We start from the raw sequence: 20,508 nt of genomic DNA, 5'->3' as shown, positions 1-20,508 counted from the left end.
CCTTGGGATGATTTTGAATACAAGTCTAGCAAAGAGTATTTTTCCATATCTTAGTTCTGATGTCATACAAACAAATTCTCAACAACTGTCTTGATTTAAGATGGAGATGAATCGAATTTTAAGCTTGTCTTAATCCAATAGGGTTTAAAAAACCCTACCATAAAACAGTTTTTTCCTACTTTATTTGGATTTCCTTTGTAATTGAACTACTAGCCAGTGCATAATAATACTCTTCAGGGGGATATCATGCTATTAGCAGTAATATCTGAAAAAAGATGAAAAGCTAAGCTGTAACTATGTGGAAAAAATGTATAATAAAATTCAGAAAGTTATATAATCTTGTATATTTAAAATGCATTTTAGAGATGAAAGCATGCAAGATAACAGAAGTCTGGATTATCAAAAAGGTATAATTGAAATATCCTTTTAAGCTGCAAAAACCCCAAATGCATGTTGACTAAGAACTGGGGATTTAGTTTTTTCTGCAGTAATTGTAATGTAGCCTATACTTGCTTTGCAGGTCAATGGTGGAGAAAAAAGGCCTGCTTCTGATATGGGGAAAAAACCCAAAACACCCAAGAAGAAGAAGAAGAAGGATCCTAATGAGCCACAGAAGCCTGTTTCTGCCTATGCATTATTCTTCCGCGACACTCAAGCTGCCATCAAAGGCCAAAACCCAAATGCTACCTTTGGGGAAGTCTCCAAAATTGTAGCTTCCATGTGGGATGGCTTGGGGGAAGAACAAAAACAGGTACAAAATTATACATACAAATACATGAAATTGTTAGCTGGATTGTAGATAATGTAAAAAAGTATTATCTAACTATTCTTTTTCAGCAGCTACTTTTATTGCTAGAATTAAGCCAGTAAATGTCGCAAATTGGAACCTGGATCAAGACATCCTTTGTAAATGTGCCATTTATTTTCTTTCGGAATTTCAAATAACTACAATGATTTCGCAAGCCTGAAATTAATTAGCAGGCACTATATTAGAAGAGTGGTGCAAATGAAGAAAAAGAAGTGTTTGGATTTATATGCCACTTTTCTTTCCTGTAAGGATTCTCAAGGCAGCTTGAAAACTCCTTCCTTTCCTCTCCCCACAACAGACACCTTGTGACGTAGGTAGGGCTGACATAGTTATGAGAGAACTGAGACTAACCCAAGGTAACCCAGCAGACTTCATGTGTAGGGGTGGGGAAACAAATCCAGTTTGCAAGTTTAGAGTCCGCCGCTCATGTGGATGAATGGGGAATCAACTCAGTTCTTCAGATTAGAGCCCAGTGCTCTTAACCACTACACCACCCTGGCATAAATTTGAACAAAGCTTTGTATTTGCAACATTAAAAGGTCAGTTTTGATCAATTACCCATTTCTTCATTTACCTAATGTAGGTCTGTGCTTCTTCATTTACCTAATGTAGGTCATTTCTTCATTTACCTAATGTAGGTCCATCAGGGATGGGGCTGAATCTTTTGGTAAAAGCGGTGTGGGCTTCTGCCAGTGAAAAGGCTCTCCTTGGGGCACTTACCCCAGAGGAGGGGCGAAACCGTCAATGTACAGAAGTCACCACCCTCCCCCAGTGCTCGGATGCAGTGCAGAATGCTGCATCTGCTTCCCAGTCCAGGGGCATGGCCAGGGAAGGAGCCAACATTAGTAGGCTTCCTCTCAGCATTCACCAGTTTATGCCAGCAATAAGGAATCCAGAGTTACACCAACTTCTCGAGTCACTCAAGTTGATTCATCCCCATAGAGACTTCTCAGCAGCAGAGCGACTGTTGTGTTTTGCAAGCTTTCCCACGCTGCCAAGAAGTTTTTCTGAAAGTGTCAGGTTTGCACAGTCATACCACCGCCACTGCCTGTCTCACCACTTGGATGGGACTGCCCAACATCATGCCAATGGTGATATATCTTCATCTGTATTTTTTTTAGATTAAGGGATAGTTTGCGATGTAGTTGTGAGATCATTCAAAAGGAAATTAGTAATTTCCTTAAATACTGTAATGGGTCATCAAGTTTGAAGGATTTTAATAAAAGGTGTACAAAATTCAACAAATTACATGGACATATACTGGGAGGTTTCATTGGCAATGACATGAGCACTGTCCAGTAAGTGCCCATGTTGAACCATGTTTCATGTGTACATTGAATTTCAAAGTGATGAATGGTGCAGCCCTAAGGAGGGATATAGTTGCTCTTCCACGCTGACTCCAAAAAGACCTGCAAGCAAACAGGGATGCTCCTCAATTCTGTGAACCTGCTCTATTTAGTTCGATGGACTGTGCCTACCTTTTTGCCAACATAGGTCTATGCTGGCAAATGGAGGCATTCTCAGGCTGAAATTACTCAGAAAGCCAACTAAAACCGGCCCGGCTCCTGGGAATTCTCCCTTTGGGCTGGCCCTGCACCAGAGGACCACTAGCACCCAAGTGTTGCACTGCTGTATGGCTCCCCAACACCAGCATAAGTGTCTTTGCACCAGCATAAATCCCCCTTACACTGGTTCAAGTGGCATATACACTGGCACTGAGTCATGCTGCCCCTCAGGATTGCAAATGATGGGGATTTTGATGTCTTCATGGCAAGTCTTGGATTCTTTATAATAACTGTAGAATGGCTGTATGGAGAAAAAAGTTTAAACCCCGTGTTGTACGCTGCACAGAGATAGAAGCATTCTTTATAGCAGCCTTTTGTAAAAGTGCATTATTCCACTCATCTCTAAGAATGACCTGCACAATAATTCTGTTTTGCGCACTATGGCGAAATGATAGAAGCATGGGGCCCTTTCTTATGGCCATCATGTCCTTTCCTCACCATTCTTTTGAAGTGAGCCTCATAGAGATTGTAAAAACAATAGGAAGGCATTTAAGGGAGTGCTTGAGATTATTTTGTGTTCAACTGTATAAAAGAAATAACTCTTCAGCAACAGTTCTTCTTGTTACAGTTCAGTTAAAATTACAGGGAATTTGATTTTAAATCTTATTTTATTAAGAGTGGGATGCAATGCATAAGGTTGTGCATGAGGGAGCACTATTTACATTTGTCATAGAGGACTGAAATGTTGGGTGATTGTAAAGAGTCATATGACTGCATCCTACACATCTCTTTTGCGACCTGTGGCATTTTCCTCCAATGCAAGAAGCCTTCCTGTGATGCAAGAGGCCAGTGGCAGAGCTATAAGAGGAAAGGGGGTGCACTGTGTACCAGGCGTGGGCCAGTGAGGCCGAAAAATTACCCCCTGTGCCCATTTACCTTAGTTCCTCTCATGCCTCTTAGTTCCAGTCTCCTGCAGCCTGGTGGGAACTATACTTCCCAGGAGACCTTGCTCCTGGGAAGTGTAATTCCCACCAGGCTGCAGGAGAGAGGACCTAAGGGGCATGAGAGAGGAACTGGGGGGGGGGTAAGGGGGTGCAATGGCGGACGGGCACCATTTTGCCCCCATACACCTCTGCAAGAGACCCTTCCAGAGGAAGGCTTTTTACACCAAAGGACCATCGTTTGCAGAACAGATCCAAAGGATCAATTCCATAATTTTCAAGTTTATTTAGGATTGCTATTTTGAAATTCAGTTCTTTTTTGAGTTCAGGTTTACAAAACAATTTAAGAATAATGGATGGGAAGGGAATTAGGGCACTACAGAACCACTGACCATAGCATATAAAGGCAGGATGGCTACTCCACCTGTACAAAAGATGTATGGGAGCCAGGTACCCAACATCACATCTCAGCTTTAGCCTTGAGTAACTATACATTTGAAACCTTCCTTGTCATGAATATGAACGTTGTCTTCTTGCATTAGCTAGCTTTCCTGTACCCTTACCTTTCAATTTATTTGCCATATAGTACCCTGTTTCTCATCTTATTCTCTGGGAAGAGATAAGGAAAATCCTGCAGCCCAAGAAAGGGAAAGTTGGAAGGAATCCAAGAACTCCCTTGTTACCTTACAGAGAATTAAGCACAAACAGGCAGTCTGCAGAGATGAACTAATTTGTCCCCAGTTCTTAGAATTTACAATGAAAACACTGCATGCACTGCTTTTTTCCTGGTTTTGCCAGCCACGTTACACTAATTGACAGAAACATCCAGGGGTTTCTCATTTTCCAGCTGTGTTTATTTGACTTAGCATATGGGAGCATGCAAATTATTAACAGAAAGCTGTGTTAATCACTGGAGTTTGGCAGTTTCTCATGGTGAATTATAGAGAAGCAAAAGTGTGTTCCATTAAAGACTACAAAGTAATGTAATCTGAAAGGGTTCTGCCTATTGCCATATATATCTTAAAACCTTCAAGCCAGTGGCTGCTTGGGCATTTGCTACAGCAAGCCAAGGCCTTTGGGGTCTGCCAGAAATGCCTGTTTTCTCTTAAGCAGTCATATTAGTGTGTGACTTCTAAGCCATGATCAAATACTGGGGTAGTGGATCAATTTTTCAGGTAATCCCTGCTGTAATGTATACAGTATCATAAGATAGCCACTTGCTTCACGTTTCTTAAGTAGTATGGTGTACTCAGACTAGAGCTCAGTAGCAACTTATTTTGGGGTGCCTAACTGTTCTCTTCATTGCAAATACTAAACCTGAAAAAGACAATATTAAAATTCTAGAAACGCAGAATGTCAAGAATCCTGCAGGAGATTTCCCTGAAAATCCACAGGAACACCACAGGAACACTCACAGGAAGTAAAAGACAGACTAGCTTGACCAAGATGTGAAAGATTGCTGGAAGATCCGGGGGGGGGGGGGGGGGGAAGGGACGGACACACACACATTTACACATGGACATTATAACAGCTAGTTTGGTTGTAGGCCTGTATGTGGCTGAACTGGGAAACAATCTAATGTCTGACTCTAGGCAGATTCTTATATAAGAACACCACCACCACCCTGTTTATTGTGCCAGCTTTGTTTTGTTGTTGTATACTGTTGTGGTAGGGTTGCCAACTTCTGCAATTTCTGGTTTGTGGGGAGTGGAGCCTTGGGGAAGGTGGGGTTGGGAGAGGGGAGGCACCTCAGCAAGTCATAATACCATAGAGGCAACTCTCCAAACCACCCATCTTACCCAGGAGAACTGATCTTTGTTGTCTGGAGATCATTAGTAATTCTTTATTAATAATAGCATCCCTGTTTTGTGCTGTCCACTTCCATTTTCTCTATTCTTCTTCCATTCCTGAACAAGAGAATTAGCAGGTTTATAGCTTGGGGGTGCTACTAGATCTTTGCCAAAGGTTAGAGGCTCGAATCCCCTCTCTGTGGCACATAGGGCCTCTATCAGTTCCAGCTGGTTTACTATCTATGGCTTTTTCTTAAAGAGCATGATTTGGCTACAGTTATTCATGTTCTGATCTGATCACATCCTGATCTGTTAGATTACTGTGATAAACTCTTTGTGCGGCTTCCTTTGAAATGGTTCAGAAACTTACCATACCTGGTCCACCATGCAGCAACCAGGCTACTGTCAGGTTGGTTACAGGGATTTTATCACCCCTGCACTGAAAGATGTGCACCGAATTCTCATTTGTTTCCAGGCACAATTCAAAGTACAGTTATTCATATATTTAAGGACATGCAGATTGGGGCCAGGATATCTGAAGGACTATTGTTTCCCATACTATCCAGCCCTACTGTTAAGATTTATTTCTCAGTCTCTGCTCTTGGTTCAGAGGTGAGGCTGGTAGCAACTAGAGGTATTTTCTTCGTGAAACCTCATCTTCGGAATGGCCTCTTCTTTGAGGTGGTTCACTTGAGCTTCATCTGGCACCTATTTTAAGCACAAGGCTTTTAATTAGAGATTTCCTATCATCGGTTTTTCTTTTTTACAGATAGTTTCTATGATGCTTATGTAAAATAGCTTGGCCATTTCTGCACGGCCCATTTATGATTGCCTGGGGGCGCCAAAAGCCCCAGGCGCTTCCTCTACAGGTCGCGCGTGTGCGCACGAGGCAGCTGCTGCAACGCAGCACTGCTGCTGCTTGCCAGCAGTGGCGACCTGATCTTCTTCCACCTCCCAGAGATTGGCGTCAAGCAGCCTCTAAACAACAACCGCTTTAAAGGGTTGTTGTTGAGGGAGAAGCGTCTTCCACGGTCGCGGTGGCGCCATGAGGAAACAGCTGTATGCCTTTCTTGGCCGGCACTCATGATGTCCTCCTGAACGCGCCGCCGGAAGACGCTTGTCTCCGGCTCACTGCCCATGGTGTTCTAAAATTCAGCCTGTAGGCTTCTGCAGCCCAGCCACACTGTCCTCCGACCTCCGGGGGGGTCGGAGGGCAGCTGTCGGCGAGGCTTGCTGTTTTCCGCGAGGCTGATAAGGAGGACACCCGCGAAGTGGTCGTCGCTGGGAGGGCGCAGAGGCGGCTCCGTGCGGAGCCGCCTGCCGCCTGCCGGCCTCCCCTTCGCCTGCTCGCATGCTTGCGTGCGAGCAGGCTCCCGCCCCCACGCCGGCAGAACTCCTGCCAGCGTGGGGGTGCCTCCTGGCCGTGCAGAAACGGCCTTTGTTTTTTTAAAAAAATATTGTGCTGTAGTTTTAATAAGTTGCCTTCACTAGGACTGAAGAGGGTAGTATAGAAATATCCTACGTATATAAAAAGAGGGCAGTTAGTCTCAGCCCTGTCCATTCAGCTCTTCCTCTGTTTACCTAAAGACTAAGTACTGTCCCCACATATTTCAGTCATTTCTCTTTTGATGGGTTGGTGCTCTCTGTTTTTCCCTATCCTCCCCTCCCTTGTTCCCAGACACAGCTTGCCCTTGTATACTCAGATCTTTGTAGGAAATTTTCCATAGCCCATTTTTCTTAATGCACATTCCCACTAAAGTGAGGGGATGGTCATATACACAGCAGTCAATAGCTGAAAGAGAGAGAGGGATAGCTTTGATGGGGGGTGGGGGCTTTCAAACAAGCATTTGATTCAAACTGGCTTAAAAGGCAGTGTAGGTAGTTTCCTGAATTATTTTTCAAAATTCATTTAAAATCAGAACCAGATGTATAAGCATACTAAATGAACTTTCGGTTCATAATTGGAGCCCCAGCAAGGCTGTAATGGACTGAACAAATTGCAAACAAAATGTCCTTTTTACATTAGTGTAATGGTCTTCATGGATTCTGCCATAGGGCTTAATAAAGCATGCCGTTATGCTAAAAAAGGCACTGAAATCCCACTCAAGGAGTACTGTACAAAATTCACCTTGCTTTATAATACCACTATTGTCAGAATGTGCTTGCCCCAAAATATGCAAATTTTTGGAAGGTCATTCACTTAAATCTTGTTCTTGGCCCTGCCTTGTAGTAGAAGACAGGTCCGCATAGCTATGGAACTAAGGCATAATGATCAGATAAGGCATGTAAGGGAGCTGTTGAAGTGCTTTAACATATGCTTTCTTTCAGGCGGCATAATTTGTTCTCTGTAATATTCACTGCAACAGTTCAACTCAATAGCAACACCTCATTATTTTATCCCTGAGTATTTATTCCTATGTTTGACACCTCATGAAATTACTGTTAATGTGTTTATATAAGGCTAGATCTGACACAAGTGGGAAGGATTTAATTTCCCACTCAGTCTTTCCTGCTGATGTGTCCTCTTTCCCCTGGTAGAAGTGGCAAGTGTAAATAGTTAATTTGCTTCAATTATGAGCCTGTCCTGCTAAATTAGAAGCAGCAGGGATATGAAGAGCTAGAATTATACTTCTGAGGCAGCTGACAAATCCTCTGAGCCCACAAAATCAAATCATTTACTCCTCACTGATGCTCAAATACCCACTAGACAAATGCTGCAGCTTATTCTTTATCTTCAGATGGAAATTCCAGTTGAATCAACCATCACTTGAAGAATCTGAAGACCTTCTGGCTTCTCTCAAAATTTCTGTTGCTATTAGCATTTATCTGTACCAACCAACTGCTTAAATATGCCTATTACTGTGTAAACATATGCAACCTGTTTCTAAGGACTGTTTAATATTTGAACCGAAAATCATATTCGTGGATAATACCAAGTGGAAACTCTGTTGCTGATTCTCTTCTACATCTATTGTGATTTCAGTTGTAGTTCACTTTCTGCACACTGGCATTTTACAAACACATGCTGCTACTTCGTTTCATTGCTGTTGAACAGGCATTCTTTTCCTCCTATGGAATCTATTTTTGGAGCAGCTGTGCCTCAAAAAACCCACTTATGAAACCATCTTTGCCAGAAAACATCACACCTATTTAAACTCACAGTGGCCTATAGGATTTATACATACTGCTCACTTCTAGCCAAATTTACTATTATATCCCCCCTTCACTTTGAAGATGTGAAAAAATAACTAAAATGCACTTTGAGTACAAGACACATCCCCTTCCTGCATGGAAGTGAAGGCATTACAGATAAACAGAAGGTTATATATCTTTTAAACAGTCACAACTACGAGCTGTTGGAAGCGGTGGCTAAATTTTTAAATGGTGTTATTTTAACTCGTCAGAAATTGTAAAGTTGTAAAGGCTGTTATTATCTTGCTAAGTTAATCTTAAACAATTTATATGCCATTAAAGGTATTCGAAATCGAATCGAGTACAAGACACCCTGCATACATAGAACCTTTTTCCTATTGTGGTGTTGTTCTAGGACTGAGTATAGTCAAGTATAGTTAATTTTATATCCCAACTCATTGCAAAAAAAAGCCTACGGTAGTTGTCAAAGAAATAGTAAATATAAATTATTGAAAGCAGGCAGTTACAAGAGGCCTCTTTCTCGGTGTCCTCTGCCATAAAAGTGATTAGATGCTGATGGAGGATCCACAGTGATATTTGAGCCAGGTTGCTAGTAAGGGCAGTTTCTCTCCTACTAAGCTACAGAAGGACTAGCCACAGTGCAACATAATATAAGCCATCGAAGGAATTATTCAAGTACACATAGAAAATTAGCTTGACTATCTGAAAGGGAGAAAGAGTAAATTGTTATGTTTGAACATCTGCAGCACTTCTTCAAAAGGAGACCAAGGTAACATATAAAGAAAGCACATTGTTATATGAGAATATGGTGCCCATCTTTTTTGCCTACCTGCCTACCTCCTGCTGCCCATTCATACAGTGCCAGTTGAAAGAAATTAACAAATCTCTCTGACAAAGGATTTCCTGGCAATGAAAGCTTTCTTTCTTGGGTTCCTAGATTTCGGGGACATTGCTCTTTTTTCCCTGATGAAGGAAGCAGGGAATGGACATTTCTGACTACCACAGCCAGTATTTATTTGCTAGTATCTCCACTTGTCTATTCAGTAGAGAGAATGGGCTGCAATAATGCTATGAGCCCTTATGTCTGACTACATCTGTATGACAAGATTCTGCCCTGCCACCTCCCGTACTAAGCTAATAGATCAATGGGATTATATATCACGAAAAGATTTCTGCGTGTGACAATTCAGTTGCATTTACAGAATAACCATTCATATTTGTTCATTATCAGTTAAATTTTATTATCTGTAAATTTGCTTGTGGAATGAAAGCATTAAATCTTCTAAGTTACCCATGCAGGGAAACATAAAATGTATATATTATTCAGTTTTCCTTTCAAGCAGTTGCATTTTAATATAACTGAATATGTCAGTTTTCCTAACAGCTAATCTGTCTTATTAACATAAAAGAAAAATGTCATTTATATGTTGGGGAGAATCCATTCATATCACATTGGTTTCAATCTAACAAAAACTTGGAAGTTGTCATTGTGTACAGTTTTTAAAAATCAGAAAGTTAATGTATAAGCTATACTTCTTGAATGATTAAAATTGTACCAGAAGCAATAGCATTACATCCTTTTAGTATGGAGATTTTACATGATAGGAAAAATTATCTCTAATATATTATCTGTCTGATTTGTGCTGTGTTCTCTAGGAAACTGCTGACTCACAGAACTAGCCTTGGACAGGATCAATGTTAGCTTAAATATTTTGGGCATTTAAAAAGCAAACAGTGAAATACTTCCATTACCCATTACCAAGTAACGTAGATTGTATATATAGATATAGATATAGCTGATTTTTTATGGAACTGAATACTTTTGACTATAAACTACAGACTATAAACACAATAACTGTCATACACCCTTGAATGCTTTGAGTAGATTCAGGGGTTTCAAGTGAAGTAATAATGTATTTTGTGTCTTTTCTTAAATAAAGGCCAATTATGCACAATGGGTTTGCTGTGAGGTGGGGGTGAATATCTGCAACAAGATTTCTTACACGGATGTATTTCTTCAAGCCCTACTTTCACTTTTCATTCTCTCCATGGCAAATGAGACCTCTTCTAGAACAAATTTAATTTTGGTTCACTGCCAGAAGCATCTTTGTGCAAAGGCATGAAAACAACCGAAATTGTGCCCATGGGCTCTGTGGGACTACACAACACACATGTGAACAGGAAAAAGGGAAATGGGTTCTTTTATAACTACTGCAACCCATTATACATTTGCTGAGTGGAATCAACTTATGTCACATAAGCTGAATTTCACAATCTGAAAACACGAAAGTACAGACAGAATAATACATCCAGTAAACAATGCAATATCAAAGAAGAGAAAAAAGAAAGCTTTTCACATGTTTCATAAGCAATTAAACTAAAAAGTTATTACTAAAATGGAAAGTGGCCTTGTTGCACAATTCTATCTTACTACACCTCTATTCCCTTTATGAATATGCCCTCGTGTTCTATTTTTTCACATTTTCCACAGTAGAAATATGGGAACCCTTCTAGCCTCATCAGGAAGGTCATTTTGTTGGCAATAAAAGTAGGAGGTTTGTAGATATTATATAAGGCCAATTCTTGTACAGGAAAGAATACCGGTGTCATCAGTGTATAAAAGAAGCAGAAGTGGGTGATTCCCCAGCATTGGTGGATGTCCATTGACTATCAATGGTGTGTGGCAAATCGCTTAAGAACAGATTAAATAGATGAGGCGCCTGTATGCAGCCTTGTTTAAAACCTCTCATGATGGGAATTTTTGCTAATAAATTGCAGTTTGTATTAAGTTTTATCTGGCAGGAGGTTTTAGAATACAATGTTCGTATCAAAAATAGAAGTCTGGGATCAATTTCCAAATGGTTCAGTTTCTTCCATAACAAGAGCCTTGATATGCCATCGAAGGCACCTTTAAGATCCAGAAAGGCCACAAAGAATTCTCTTCAATCACCCATTGCATATTTTTTGGCTAAAAAATCCAGTATTATGCAATGGTAAATTGTGGATTGCCCTTTCCTGAATCCAGCCTGTTCAGGGCCAAGAATATGTCTTGAAGATATCCAGTCTAGTAATTTAGACTCCAGATGGTGAGCATATAATTTGCCAATAATTGATAAGAGTCTAATTGGGCAGTAATTCTCAGGTAAAGTGGAATCTCCTTTCTTAAATATTGTAATAATTATAGAAGTAATTTAAGAATCAGAGAAACACCAAAGTGGTCGATTAGGGTGAAAAGTGAAGCCAAAGGATGTTCACACCATTCAGGGTGTTATCTAAAAAACTCAGCCGGTATACCATCAGGTCCTGTAGCTTTCTGGGTTTCAATCGCTATATTAGTTTAAAGATTTCTGGAGGTTCTACTGTTGACTAGATAGTAAGATTCTTCAGCAGAGTCTGCAGAGTTTTCGAAGATTTTGAAGATTTGAAAACTGGTTCATCGAATAATAGCTCATAGTAATTGATCCATACTGTTTCTTAAATTATGGTAGAGTTGTTATAGTTGTCTTCATTAGAATAGTTGGAGACAATTGACCAAAATTGTTTAGAATTCTTGTTTTGAGAGGCCTTATATAAAGTGTTCCATCTTTGGTCACAGTGATCTTTTCTTTTTGATGCAGTTAATTCCGAGTAATCCTTTTTTGCATTGAAAAAGGCAGTCTTTGTGGAGGGATCTAGATGAATGAGCATATGATGGAATAATTTTGATTGCTCAATTACTCACAGGGGGCGCCTTCCGAGACCACATACAACCTGTGTTGCGCCATCTGCATTGGCTCCCAGTTGAATTCCGAATCATCTTCAAGGTGTGGGTTTTGACCTTCAAGGCCTTACACGGCCTGGGACCCTCGTACCTTCGGGACCGCATTACCCCATATGTCCCAGCTTGGCCTCTGCCAAGCACAGAGGCCAATTTACTGGAAATCCCTGGCCCCTCAATGATGCGGCTGGCCTCCACTCGGGCCAGAGCCTTTACAGCTCTGGCCCCTGCCTGGTGGAACACTCTCCCTCCAACTGTCCAGGCCCTGCGGGACCTTGGTGATTTCCGCAGGGCCTGTAAGACCGAGTTGTTCCACCGGGCTTTTGGAGAAACCAGTCGCTGAGTGTGCCCCCCCAGGTTAGGGGTCCCCAATATTAGTGGGACCCATTATCGGGATTTATGGGTCCCTAATACCATCAGGACACACTACCCCTCCCTCCTCCTCCTAGGAGGATTAGGTTCAGGTGGGACGCCATCTTGGGATATAATAACTGCTGTTTTTATTATAATTATGGATGTTTATGATGATTTTATGTGATTTTATGCTGTACACCGCCCAGAGCCCTTCGGGGATGGGGCGGTATATCAAATTAAATAAATAAATAAATAAAATGATTTTTTTCAAGATCTGCTTTAAATAAAGTTGTGTCCTGTATCTAGAATCCCAGTGAAGTATTCTCCCATGGAAATGTAGTACATTTGAAACAATCTGATTTTGAAGCAATTCTAGTTTCCAATCATAAATCACATTCGGAAAGTCTAAATTCTGAGTAGAAATATTTGTACTCAGCGGTGGAAGTCTATTTGGCATAGGGTTTCTATGAAATGTTTGATTAGGCTGCTCGCATTGTAGTTGTAAAGAATGAGAAAGGGAACTCATTAAGCAATTTTGCATTTCTTTGAATTTTTCATCAATATATTTTAGCCACTGGGTGTCAGAACACCGTTCTTTAATATCTGTAAGATAGGAAATCATTGTGCCAAGCTTTTTTTCAACGTGTTGAAAAGTCTTCATTGGTAGTGAGCACTGGTCTGATAGTTCTACCAATATTCTAGGGAGACAGATGTCTGGTGCCATTAAGTGGCTGTGCTTCCTTCCTCGTGTTGTTTAGAGTCATTCATGAGCTCTTTTAGCAGGTTATAGTGGAGGTGTCACAATGTTGTCAATCTTCCCATTCAGCAGGGCCTTGAGAATTTTAGTGCAGAATTAACTCAGCTGTTACATCATGTTCATCTTCAGTTTCTAGTACAGAGAATCTATTATATGTTGGTAAATCCAACAGCAGTTGGTCACTGAAAGATTGAGTGGTTAAATAAGTATCAATCTTGGATTGCTTTAAGCATGGTTGTTGATGTTCTATATTAGGTGAGTCATTTCTATTTTTCCTCTTTGACATTATTAATAACCTGCTAAAAGCTGGTATGTAGTAACTATGCGTTGTAGTGCAGCAAGCAATCTGAGGTTCTTTACCTCCTTAATTAGGCTCTTACAATAGCTTCTAAGGCAGAGATAGTAACTAACAGTTGATTTATTGTACGGATATTTACTTTATAATTAGACAGCAGCCATCTTCTAGGCACCCAGAGGCAATTTAGTTGAAAAAAAGTCTTATCTGTTAAAAGTGAAAGGCTGCGCAGCAGTGAAAACTCCCTCGTCTCCCAGTCGCCATCTTCCTTCTCTCAGTCAGCCTCAATATTACGACATGGATCTATGTACCAAATCAACCAGTCAATGTATAGAGCCATGCTCTGGGCTAAGCTAAATGAAAGCAATTTTTGCAGTATAATTAACTTGATTCTCTGGCAATAATTCTGGGTGCAGAACAATACCCAGACTGAGTCAGCAAATGTCAGTTGAACCACGTCAAATATGGGAATTACAACATCCTCCAAGACCTCAACCTTTCAACCATAATTAACTCTGTTTTGTCAGATTTCAACTAGTTTCAGCTGGTCGATTTCAGTTAGTTTATCTTTAGCCATGTAACCACTCCAGCTAGCCTTGGTTCAGGATGGCAACACTCGCATGAATAGTATAGACAAAGAAATGTAAAACTGGCTGTGTACACCTAGATTGGCATATTAATGCACATTAGTAGTACCCAACTCTGAAATCACAAATGATCTATCTTTTGCTTTTTAGGTAGGCATTCTCACACAAATAAATGGTGTTTGAATATTTATCTTACCTAATTTTCTCTTAAATGGATTCAAGCATATGGGGCAGACACACAATCTATACCAGTAGCGCCAGTGTGGTTTAGCAGTTCAGTGTCAGACTAAGATCTGGAAGATCCAGTTTTGAACCCCCACTCTGCTATGGAGACTTGTTGGGTGACCTTGAGCCAGTCAAACACTCAGTAACTAAGTTTACCCACAAAAATAAAAAACTTTACTAAATTTGTGCACGTGTTGCGAGCAGGTTGTAAAAATCAAAAGCCTCATTCATATGAGGAAAACCATAGAACAATACCTAAATCTGAAGTACATCAGTGACTTTGGTAAGAAATCATGGGTTCAGTTTTAGGAAATTGGGAGAGTTGGCTTTAATCAGATTTCATTTTAAAATGAGGTTTTTTAAAGGATCAGTAACATTCTATAACTTTTTAAAAAAATGAAAATTCTCATTTAATTTTTTTAAAAATTGTGGTTTTCTATGTTTTCAGGCATTGATGTTTATCCTGTGAGAGTGCTCACTTTAATCATAACGTTTTCCCACTAAGGAATCACTTGCTGCAAGACTCATGCTGGTTTTCTTGCAGCACAATTTCAGAATAAGATAGAAACTGCTTAGTAGTACTATGTTCCAAATCCCATAAGTAGCTGAATGGGAAATAATTGCATGATATCTGTATGATAGGGTGAAGCAATAATGTTTTCACACAATACTGAATAGAACAACCATTAATTGGACTTATGAAATGAGAACTGGAAGGAATAAATCTCTGTGATCTTTTATTTGTTCTGGGCTCTCTTTTTTTATAGAAACAAAAAAAGTTATGCAAATGTATTCAAATGGAGAGTGAAATTTACATTTTTGCCTGTTCTTCCAGGTCAGGCAAATTTAATTTTAGCTACTAGGGAAGAAACTGTCAATTAACGGGTGTTTCATTTCCTTGAAACAAACACAATAACCACAAACAACCAACTCAGAAATGAAACATTATACATGCATTCTGAAACAAAATCAGCTCAGCTTTGTAATCTGAAGAAGCTGAAAAGGAATGCACACATGCCGTTGCACAGCCAGAACTAATCTATTATTTTTATTCCTCTCTCGATATTTACAGCTTTAGTATCCTAGGATGCCTGTTTCTCCATTATGATCTTATGTTTCCCTGGGATGCAAAATCTTTAATCCTTTTAAGCAACCTCTGGGTTTTCTTAGCAGAGATCAGAAGGACCTGCATGCTCTTGAAAACATAGCTTTAAAGGAATGAAGAACATTTCATGAAAATAACATGTCACCACTTTTCACGAACAATTCTGCAGTTTGAAAATGTATTTAGAAGTTGTATGTGCATCCTGTCAGATCGACTGCTCTGATTTAACTTTGGAATATGAAGGTCAAAGGGCATCAGTTTTAAAGATTCTGAACGCATGGGTGGGGAATATCATGGTACAATGTCAGTGGAACAGATTTTCTGCTTCCCTAGTAGTTTGAACTTCAGTTACATTGGACAAGCAGGAATCACATGCCTCCGTTCCGTCCCAAATTACTTACTACCACCCTTGCTATCTTTCAAGAAGTGAACCTCACTACAAGTCCTTAGATCTGAAAGACCTACCATGATGACTCATGGGACTGAACTAGATGCTGGTGAGACAGGGGTAGAAACAAAAGACTGATCCACACTTTCATAAAGGGAGAGGTCTAACTGAACTTAAGGGCTTGAACAGTTTTGTATGCTAGTTTTAACAAATTTATCTTCCCCATCAAATTTTAAGTGACTAACTGTATGGACTCGTTTCAGAAGATGGATGATGGGAAGTTAATTCCTTCTGTGTAATACTGACTGTGTTGTCTGATTATTGTAAATAGATCTATTACTAAAATTACTACTGACTGGAGTTAGAACATTTCACAAAATTAATTTTTTTAAACAATTTTGGAGAAGTGTCATCCTTGCAGCTGAGTAAAAGGCACAAGTATTTGTTGGAGAAGAAGACTAGCCAGTTGTTAGAAAGTAAAGCACCCTGAAATGTAGTCAGACTTCCTATGGAAATCTGATGCAGGGTAGCTGCCTCATAGTTTATGGGCCAATTAAGAGAAGAACAAATTTTCCTTGTTGATACTATTGAACTTCTCCGAGGTCTTTGATGATGTTGACCATTCTAATCATATTGACTTGAATATGGAATTAAGTGTGTATTGTATTAAGTGTCCAATTGAGTCTCCAATGCATAGTCTCCAGTGGAGGCACTGATTGGTGGAAGTTATCTTGTTGGTGCCGCAGGATTCTATTCTATTACCCATGCTCTTCAATTTATATGTATAAGGCTACTGAATAAAATTGTCTGAAGGTCTGGAATTGGGTGTTACTAATATGCAGCTGACCCCCTACTCTATATGTCATCATTCAAGGCTGCATATGTGTCTGTTTTGTTTTTGAAGTGGTGCTTCAAGGCTGTGGTGAAGTAGCTTAGCCAGAACAAACTGAACCTGAATCTAGCCAGTACAGAAGTAATACTGGTCGATAAGGCTGATGTTCTAAAAGGACTGAATTTACTTCTCCAAGGTGGCTTTTTCAGAGCAGGTTAAGAATTTGCGGTACTCGTGAACCCTGCCTTGCTGTTTGAAAAGGAAGTTGGCATGGTGTCTGGGAGTGCCCTGAATCAGCTACATCTGTGTTGCCAACTTTCTCATTACCTAGGCCCATGGTGGTGAACCTTTGGCACTCCAGATGTTATGGACTACAATTCCCATCAGGCCCTGCCAGCATGGTCAATTGGTCATGCTGGCAGGGGCTGATGGGAATTGTAGTCCATAACATCTGGAGTGCCAAAGGTTCAACACCACTGACCTAGGCTCAACTGATTTGGCCACACTGATCTATGTTTCTGTAACTTCACAGCTGGATTACTGCAACATACTCTATATGGGCTTGCTGCTAAATACAACTCAGAAAATACAACTTCTCTTGAATGCAGGAGGCTGACTTCTATCAGGGACAACTGCTGGGAATGTGGGCTGCCATTTTTGAAAAAAAGCTACATTCACTGCCAGTCTGTTTCAATTTAAGGTTCTGGTTTGGCCCTGAAAGACTGACTCCTTCCATATGTCTTTGTGTGCTAACTATGGTCATCAGTCAGCCATTTGTTGGCTGTTGCGATGGACCTTTTCAATTCACTGAGGCAGGCAAACGACTCTCTGACACACTTGTCAGATTTCCCACCTTTTCCCCAGGGACTGAGCTGCTTCAGATGGTAGCGTGAGATGAAATAAAGCACTTTTGCTCAGCCCTATTACTGTTCCAAAAGGTAAACGTAGCCCATTATTTTTCTTTTTGGCAAACTCCTTCTCAAGGTGCTAAATATTATTGATTCAGGATCAAAACAAACAGAATTAAAGTTTATTAACAGAGAAGATGGTATAGGGGGAACTTGGTGGAAAGTAAAATAAGACAGGAAAACTATATACAAGAGCTTTGCTTAGATATCAGTTTTTGGTTTCTGGTTTACAGGCCCTGGCTTATTAAGTTTCAGTTAGCATAGATGTTATTTAGATGGCACAGTTTCTTAACATGGTATCTGTCGTTACTGGCTTAAGGTTTATGCAGGGTTCCAACAGCTTTACACAGTACCCTCACTCAGCCTAGACTCAGTCAGAAACCCTGGACAAACACAACATTTTTTCTCTGGAGGTAAAATAAAGTGAAACTCCAAATAGTCCAGCTAACTGGTGCCATGAATTTTTCTCACTCTCCAAAAATCTATTCCTATCTGGATCATTTGGCCCTCCTGTGTTAAGACTCTGACTTCAACCTCTCTGTGGCCACTCAATAAACTACTACCAGTTCTCTTGTCCGGGTATAATATTGCTTTTTCTCAGCTCAGCCTGACACTAGCATAAACAGTCAGATCTACATACTGACAGAAATACTCTCTCAGAGAAGATATATTTTGCAGTTAGGGCAGAGATGTTTACACAGAAGAATCCAAAAGCAAAAACTCCAAAAACTTTTCTTGACAGAGAGAAGTCTCCTCCCTCTTTGTGTCATCAAGTTGCTACACCAATCAGAATGCAGGATAGCACATCCAACCAGGTCCTTGTTCCAAGCATTTATTCCCCACTCTGAATGTAAATAACCTTTTTTTCATGATAGCCCTCCACCATTTAATTCACTTTTTCTCTGCAGTCCATCACACTGTGTTACTATTTTAAGGTAGCCTGGCTGGCATTGGCCAGAATTCAGGCCTTTTCCATTGTGGTTCCAGCTCTGTGCAATAGATAAGATACATTTGTATCTCACTATATAGTTTATAATCTTAAGTATTACAAAGACATCAGCTCAGGAAACTGGAGAGCTGCACATCAGTTTAATTAGTAGCTTGTTACTTTTGTCTTAAGCTATGCAGAATGCACTGAATGGCAAAAGAGCAGGGCTGGGGGAGGAAGAGAAAGAGACCTGGAGTTGCAGTGGTGAGGAAGATGGGATTCCACCCCCACCTCACAAGTTTAGTGGGTCCCCACTTATAGTACTTTTAAATATGTGATACCTTTGGCCAATGGGTTGGTTTTTTCCAACTTGTATTTGCAGTTAGACATATACCGTAGTACTGTCATAACTTCCATTGTTTTGTACCTGCACCTTTTCAGTGTTGCTCTGCTGATTTGCTCTCTATACCAGTGGTTCTCAACCTTCCTAATGCCCCGACCCTTTAATACAGTTCCTCATGTTGTGGTGACCCCCAACCCTAACATTTATCCATTTTACAGATGGAGAACACTGATGCAGAGAGTCTTAGGTGACCTTTGTGAAAGGGTTGTTCGACCCTCAAAGGGGTCCCGACCCCCAGGTTGAGAACCACTGCTCTATGCCAATAAAGGCTTGATTGATTGATTGATTGCTAATTTGCTAAAAAAATAAGTTTACAAAGAAAGAGAAATATATTACTATGCATGTTTAGAAATACTACAAGTACTATAAATGTGCCTGCTGACTTAATGTTCTTCCTTGTCTTTCAGGTTTACAAAAAGAAAACTGAAGCTGCTAAGAAGGAATATCTGAAGCAGCTAGCCGCTTACAGGGCAAGCCTTGTATCCAAGGTAACCCATAATATATATATTTTGTGACAGACTATAGCTGTTCTGACCATTTTTTATTGTTCAGGTCTTTGTTGTTGACTCGAAATTCTGAAATTAATTCTGTGAGTTGCTTCACAATTCATACAACTGTTCTTTAATCTCTAGACACTTAGTCTACCCCTTCACCTTGTAATCTTTCTACAGATTAGAAATATAAACAGTCCTACAAATGAAAGATAAAACAGTCACAGTTGACAAAGCCAGCCTGCCAACAGACAACACAAAAGCATGATTTACCTTTTTACATGTGACAAATTGAGTATCAGGACAAAATGCAACCTATATAGCTTAGTGTCATTCATATGAAATAAATATATAGTGAACAACCAACTAGAATTCAGGATATTGATTTATTGAGTGATTTGGTAGGCAAATGCTATCAGATGCATGAATTAACAATGGTATGCTCTTCATATGATTGAGTAAAGTAAGATGGTAGTATATTCAATAGCATTTTTATTTAACCTGTACTCAGTTCAGTAGATCTTTACTTACATGACACTGAGCCCAATAATTTTAATGTAGATATTCTTGCAACATTTTAGTGTGCTTTTTGCAATGATGTCATTATTGATGCAAGACTTAGCACAGCAGATGTTTGAAAATCTAATATCTTTTAAAGCTCTAACAATCTAGATGAGAAATAGTCCCATACATGTCTCAAGTACTCTATCTCTGTATAACAGAATTTGATTTTTGGTTAGGGTAACGACTAGTTATTAATGTGACCAGTGTTTGTCTGGGATTGTTTGCCTGTTAAATCTGCTGGTGTAGAATGCATTGTCAAAGGCTTTCACAGCCGGATTCAACTGGTTGTGGTTGGTTTTCTGAGCTGTGTGGCCGTGGTCTGGTAGATCTTGTTCCTAACGTTTCACCTGCATATGTGGCTGGCATCTTCAGAGGTGTATCACAGAGAAAAGTCTGTTTCACACTGGTGTAGAGTTTTTGTAAAAGCCTTTCTTTCTCCTCCAGTCTTAGAACTATTGAAATTAATTTGGTCATAGTCAAGCTTATTTGATGTATGTAGAAATAAATATATAAAGTAAAAAATCGCATTACAAAGCACTTTATATAATGCTATTCAGATTATAATATTATTTGTAATACTGTACGCCTTTTGCCTGCCCTTAGCTGGAACTTTTATTACTTTTGCAAGTAATCTGTATAGCAAATTTTATAGCATTCTTTAAAATGCTGCGAATTGCAATTTTATTTTTGAAAAAACAAGCACTTTTATAGCTTACT

General features: G+C 39.9%; 1 protein-coding gene across 1 annotated transcript in view; it reads left to right on the top strand.

Annotated features, from left to right (window-relative positions):
* Nucleotides 1-20,508, top strand: part of TOX (thymocyte selection associated high mobility group box) — a 245,074-nt gene that overhangs the window by 207,838 nt on the left and 16,728 nt on the right. The window contains exons 5-6 of the mRNA XM_048507453.1: nt 521-751; nt 19,144-19,224. Coding sequence (XP_048363410.1) covers nt 521-751; nt 19,144-19,224 — 312 coding nt within the window. The remainder of the gene's footprint in view (nt 1-520; nt 752-19,143; nt 19,225-20,508) is intronic.

This window comes from Sphaerodactylus townsendi, linkage group LG09, assembly GCF_021028975.2.
Source record: "Sphaerodactylus townsendi isolate TG3544 linkage group LG09, MPM_Stown_v2.3, whole genome shotgun sequence".
Classification (NCBI taxonomy): domain Eukaryota; kingdom Metazoa; phylum Chordata; class Lepidosauria; order Squamata; family Sphaerodactylidae; genus Sphaerodactylus; species Sphaerodactylus townsendi.
Note: the sequence above shows the minus strand (reverse complement) of the source record. Positions and strands in the feature narration are given on the sequence as shown.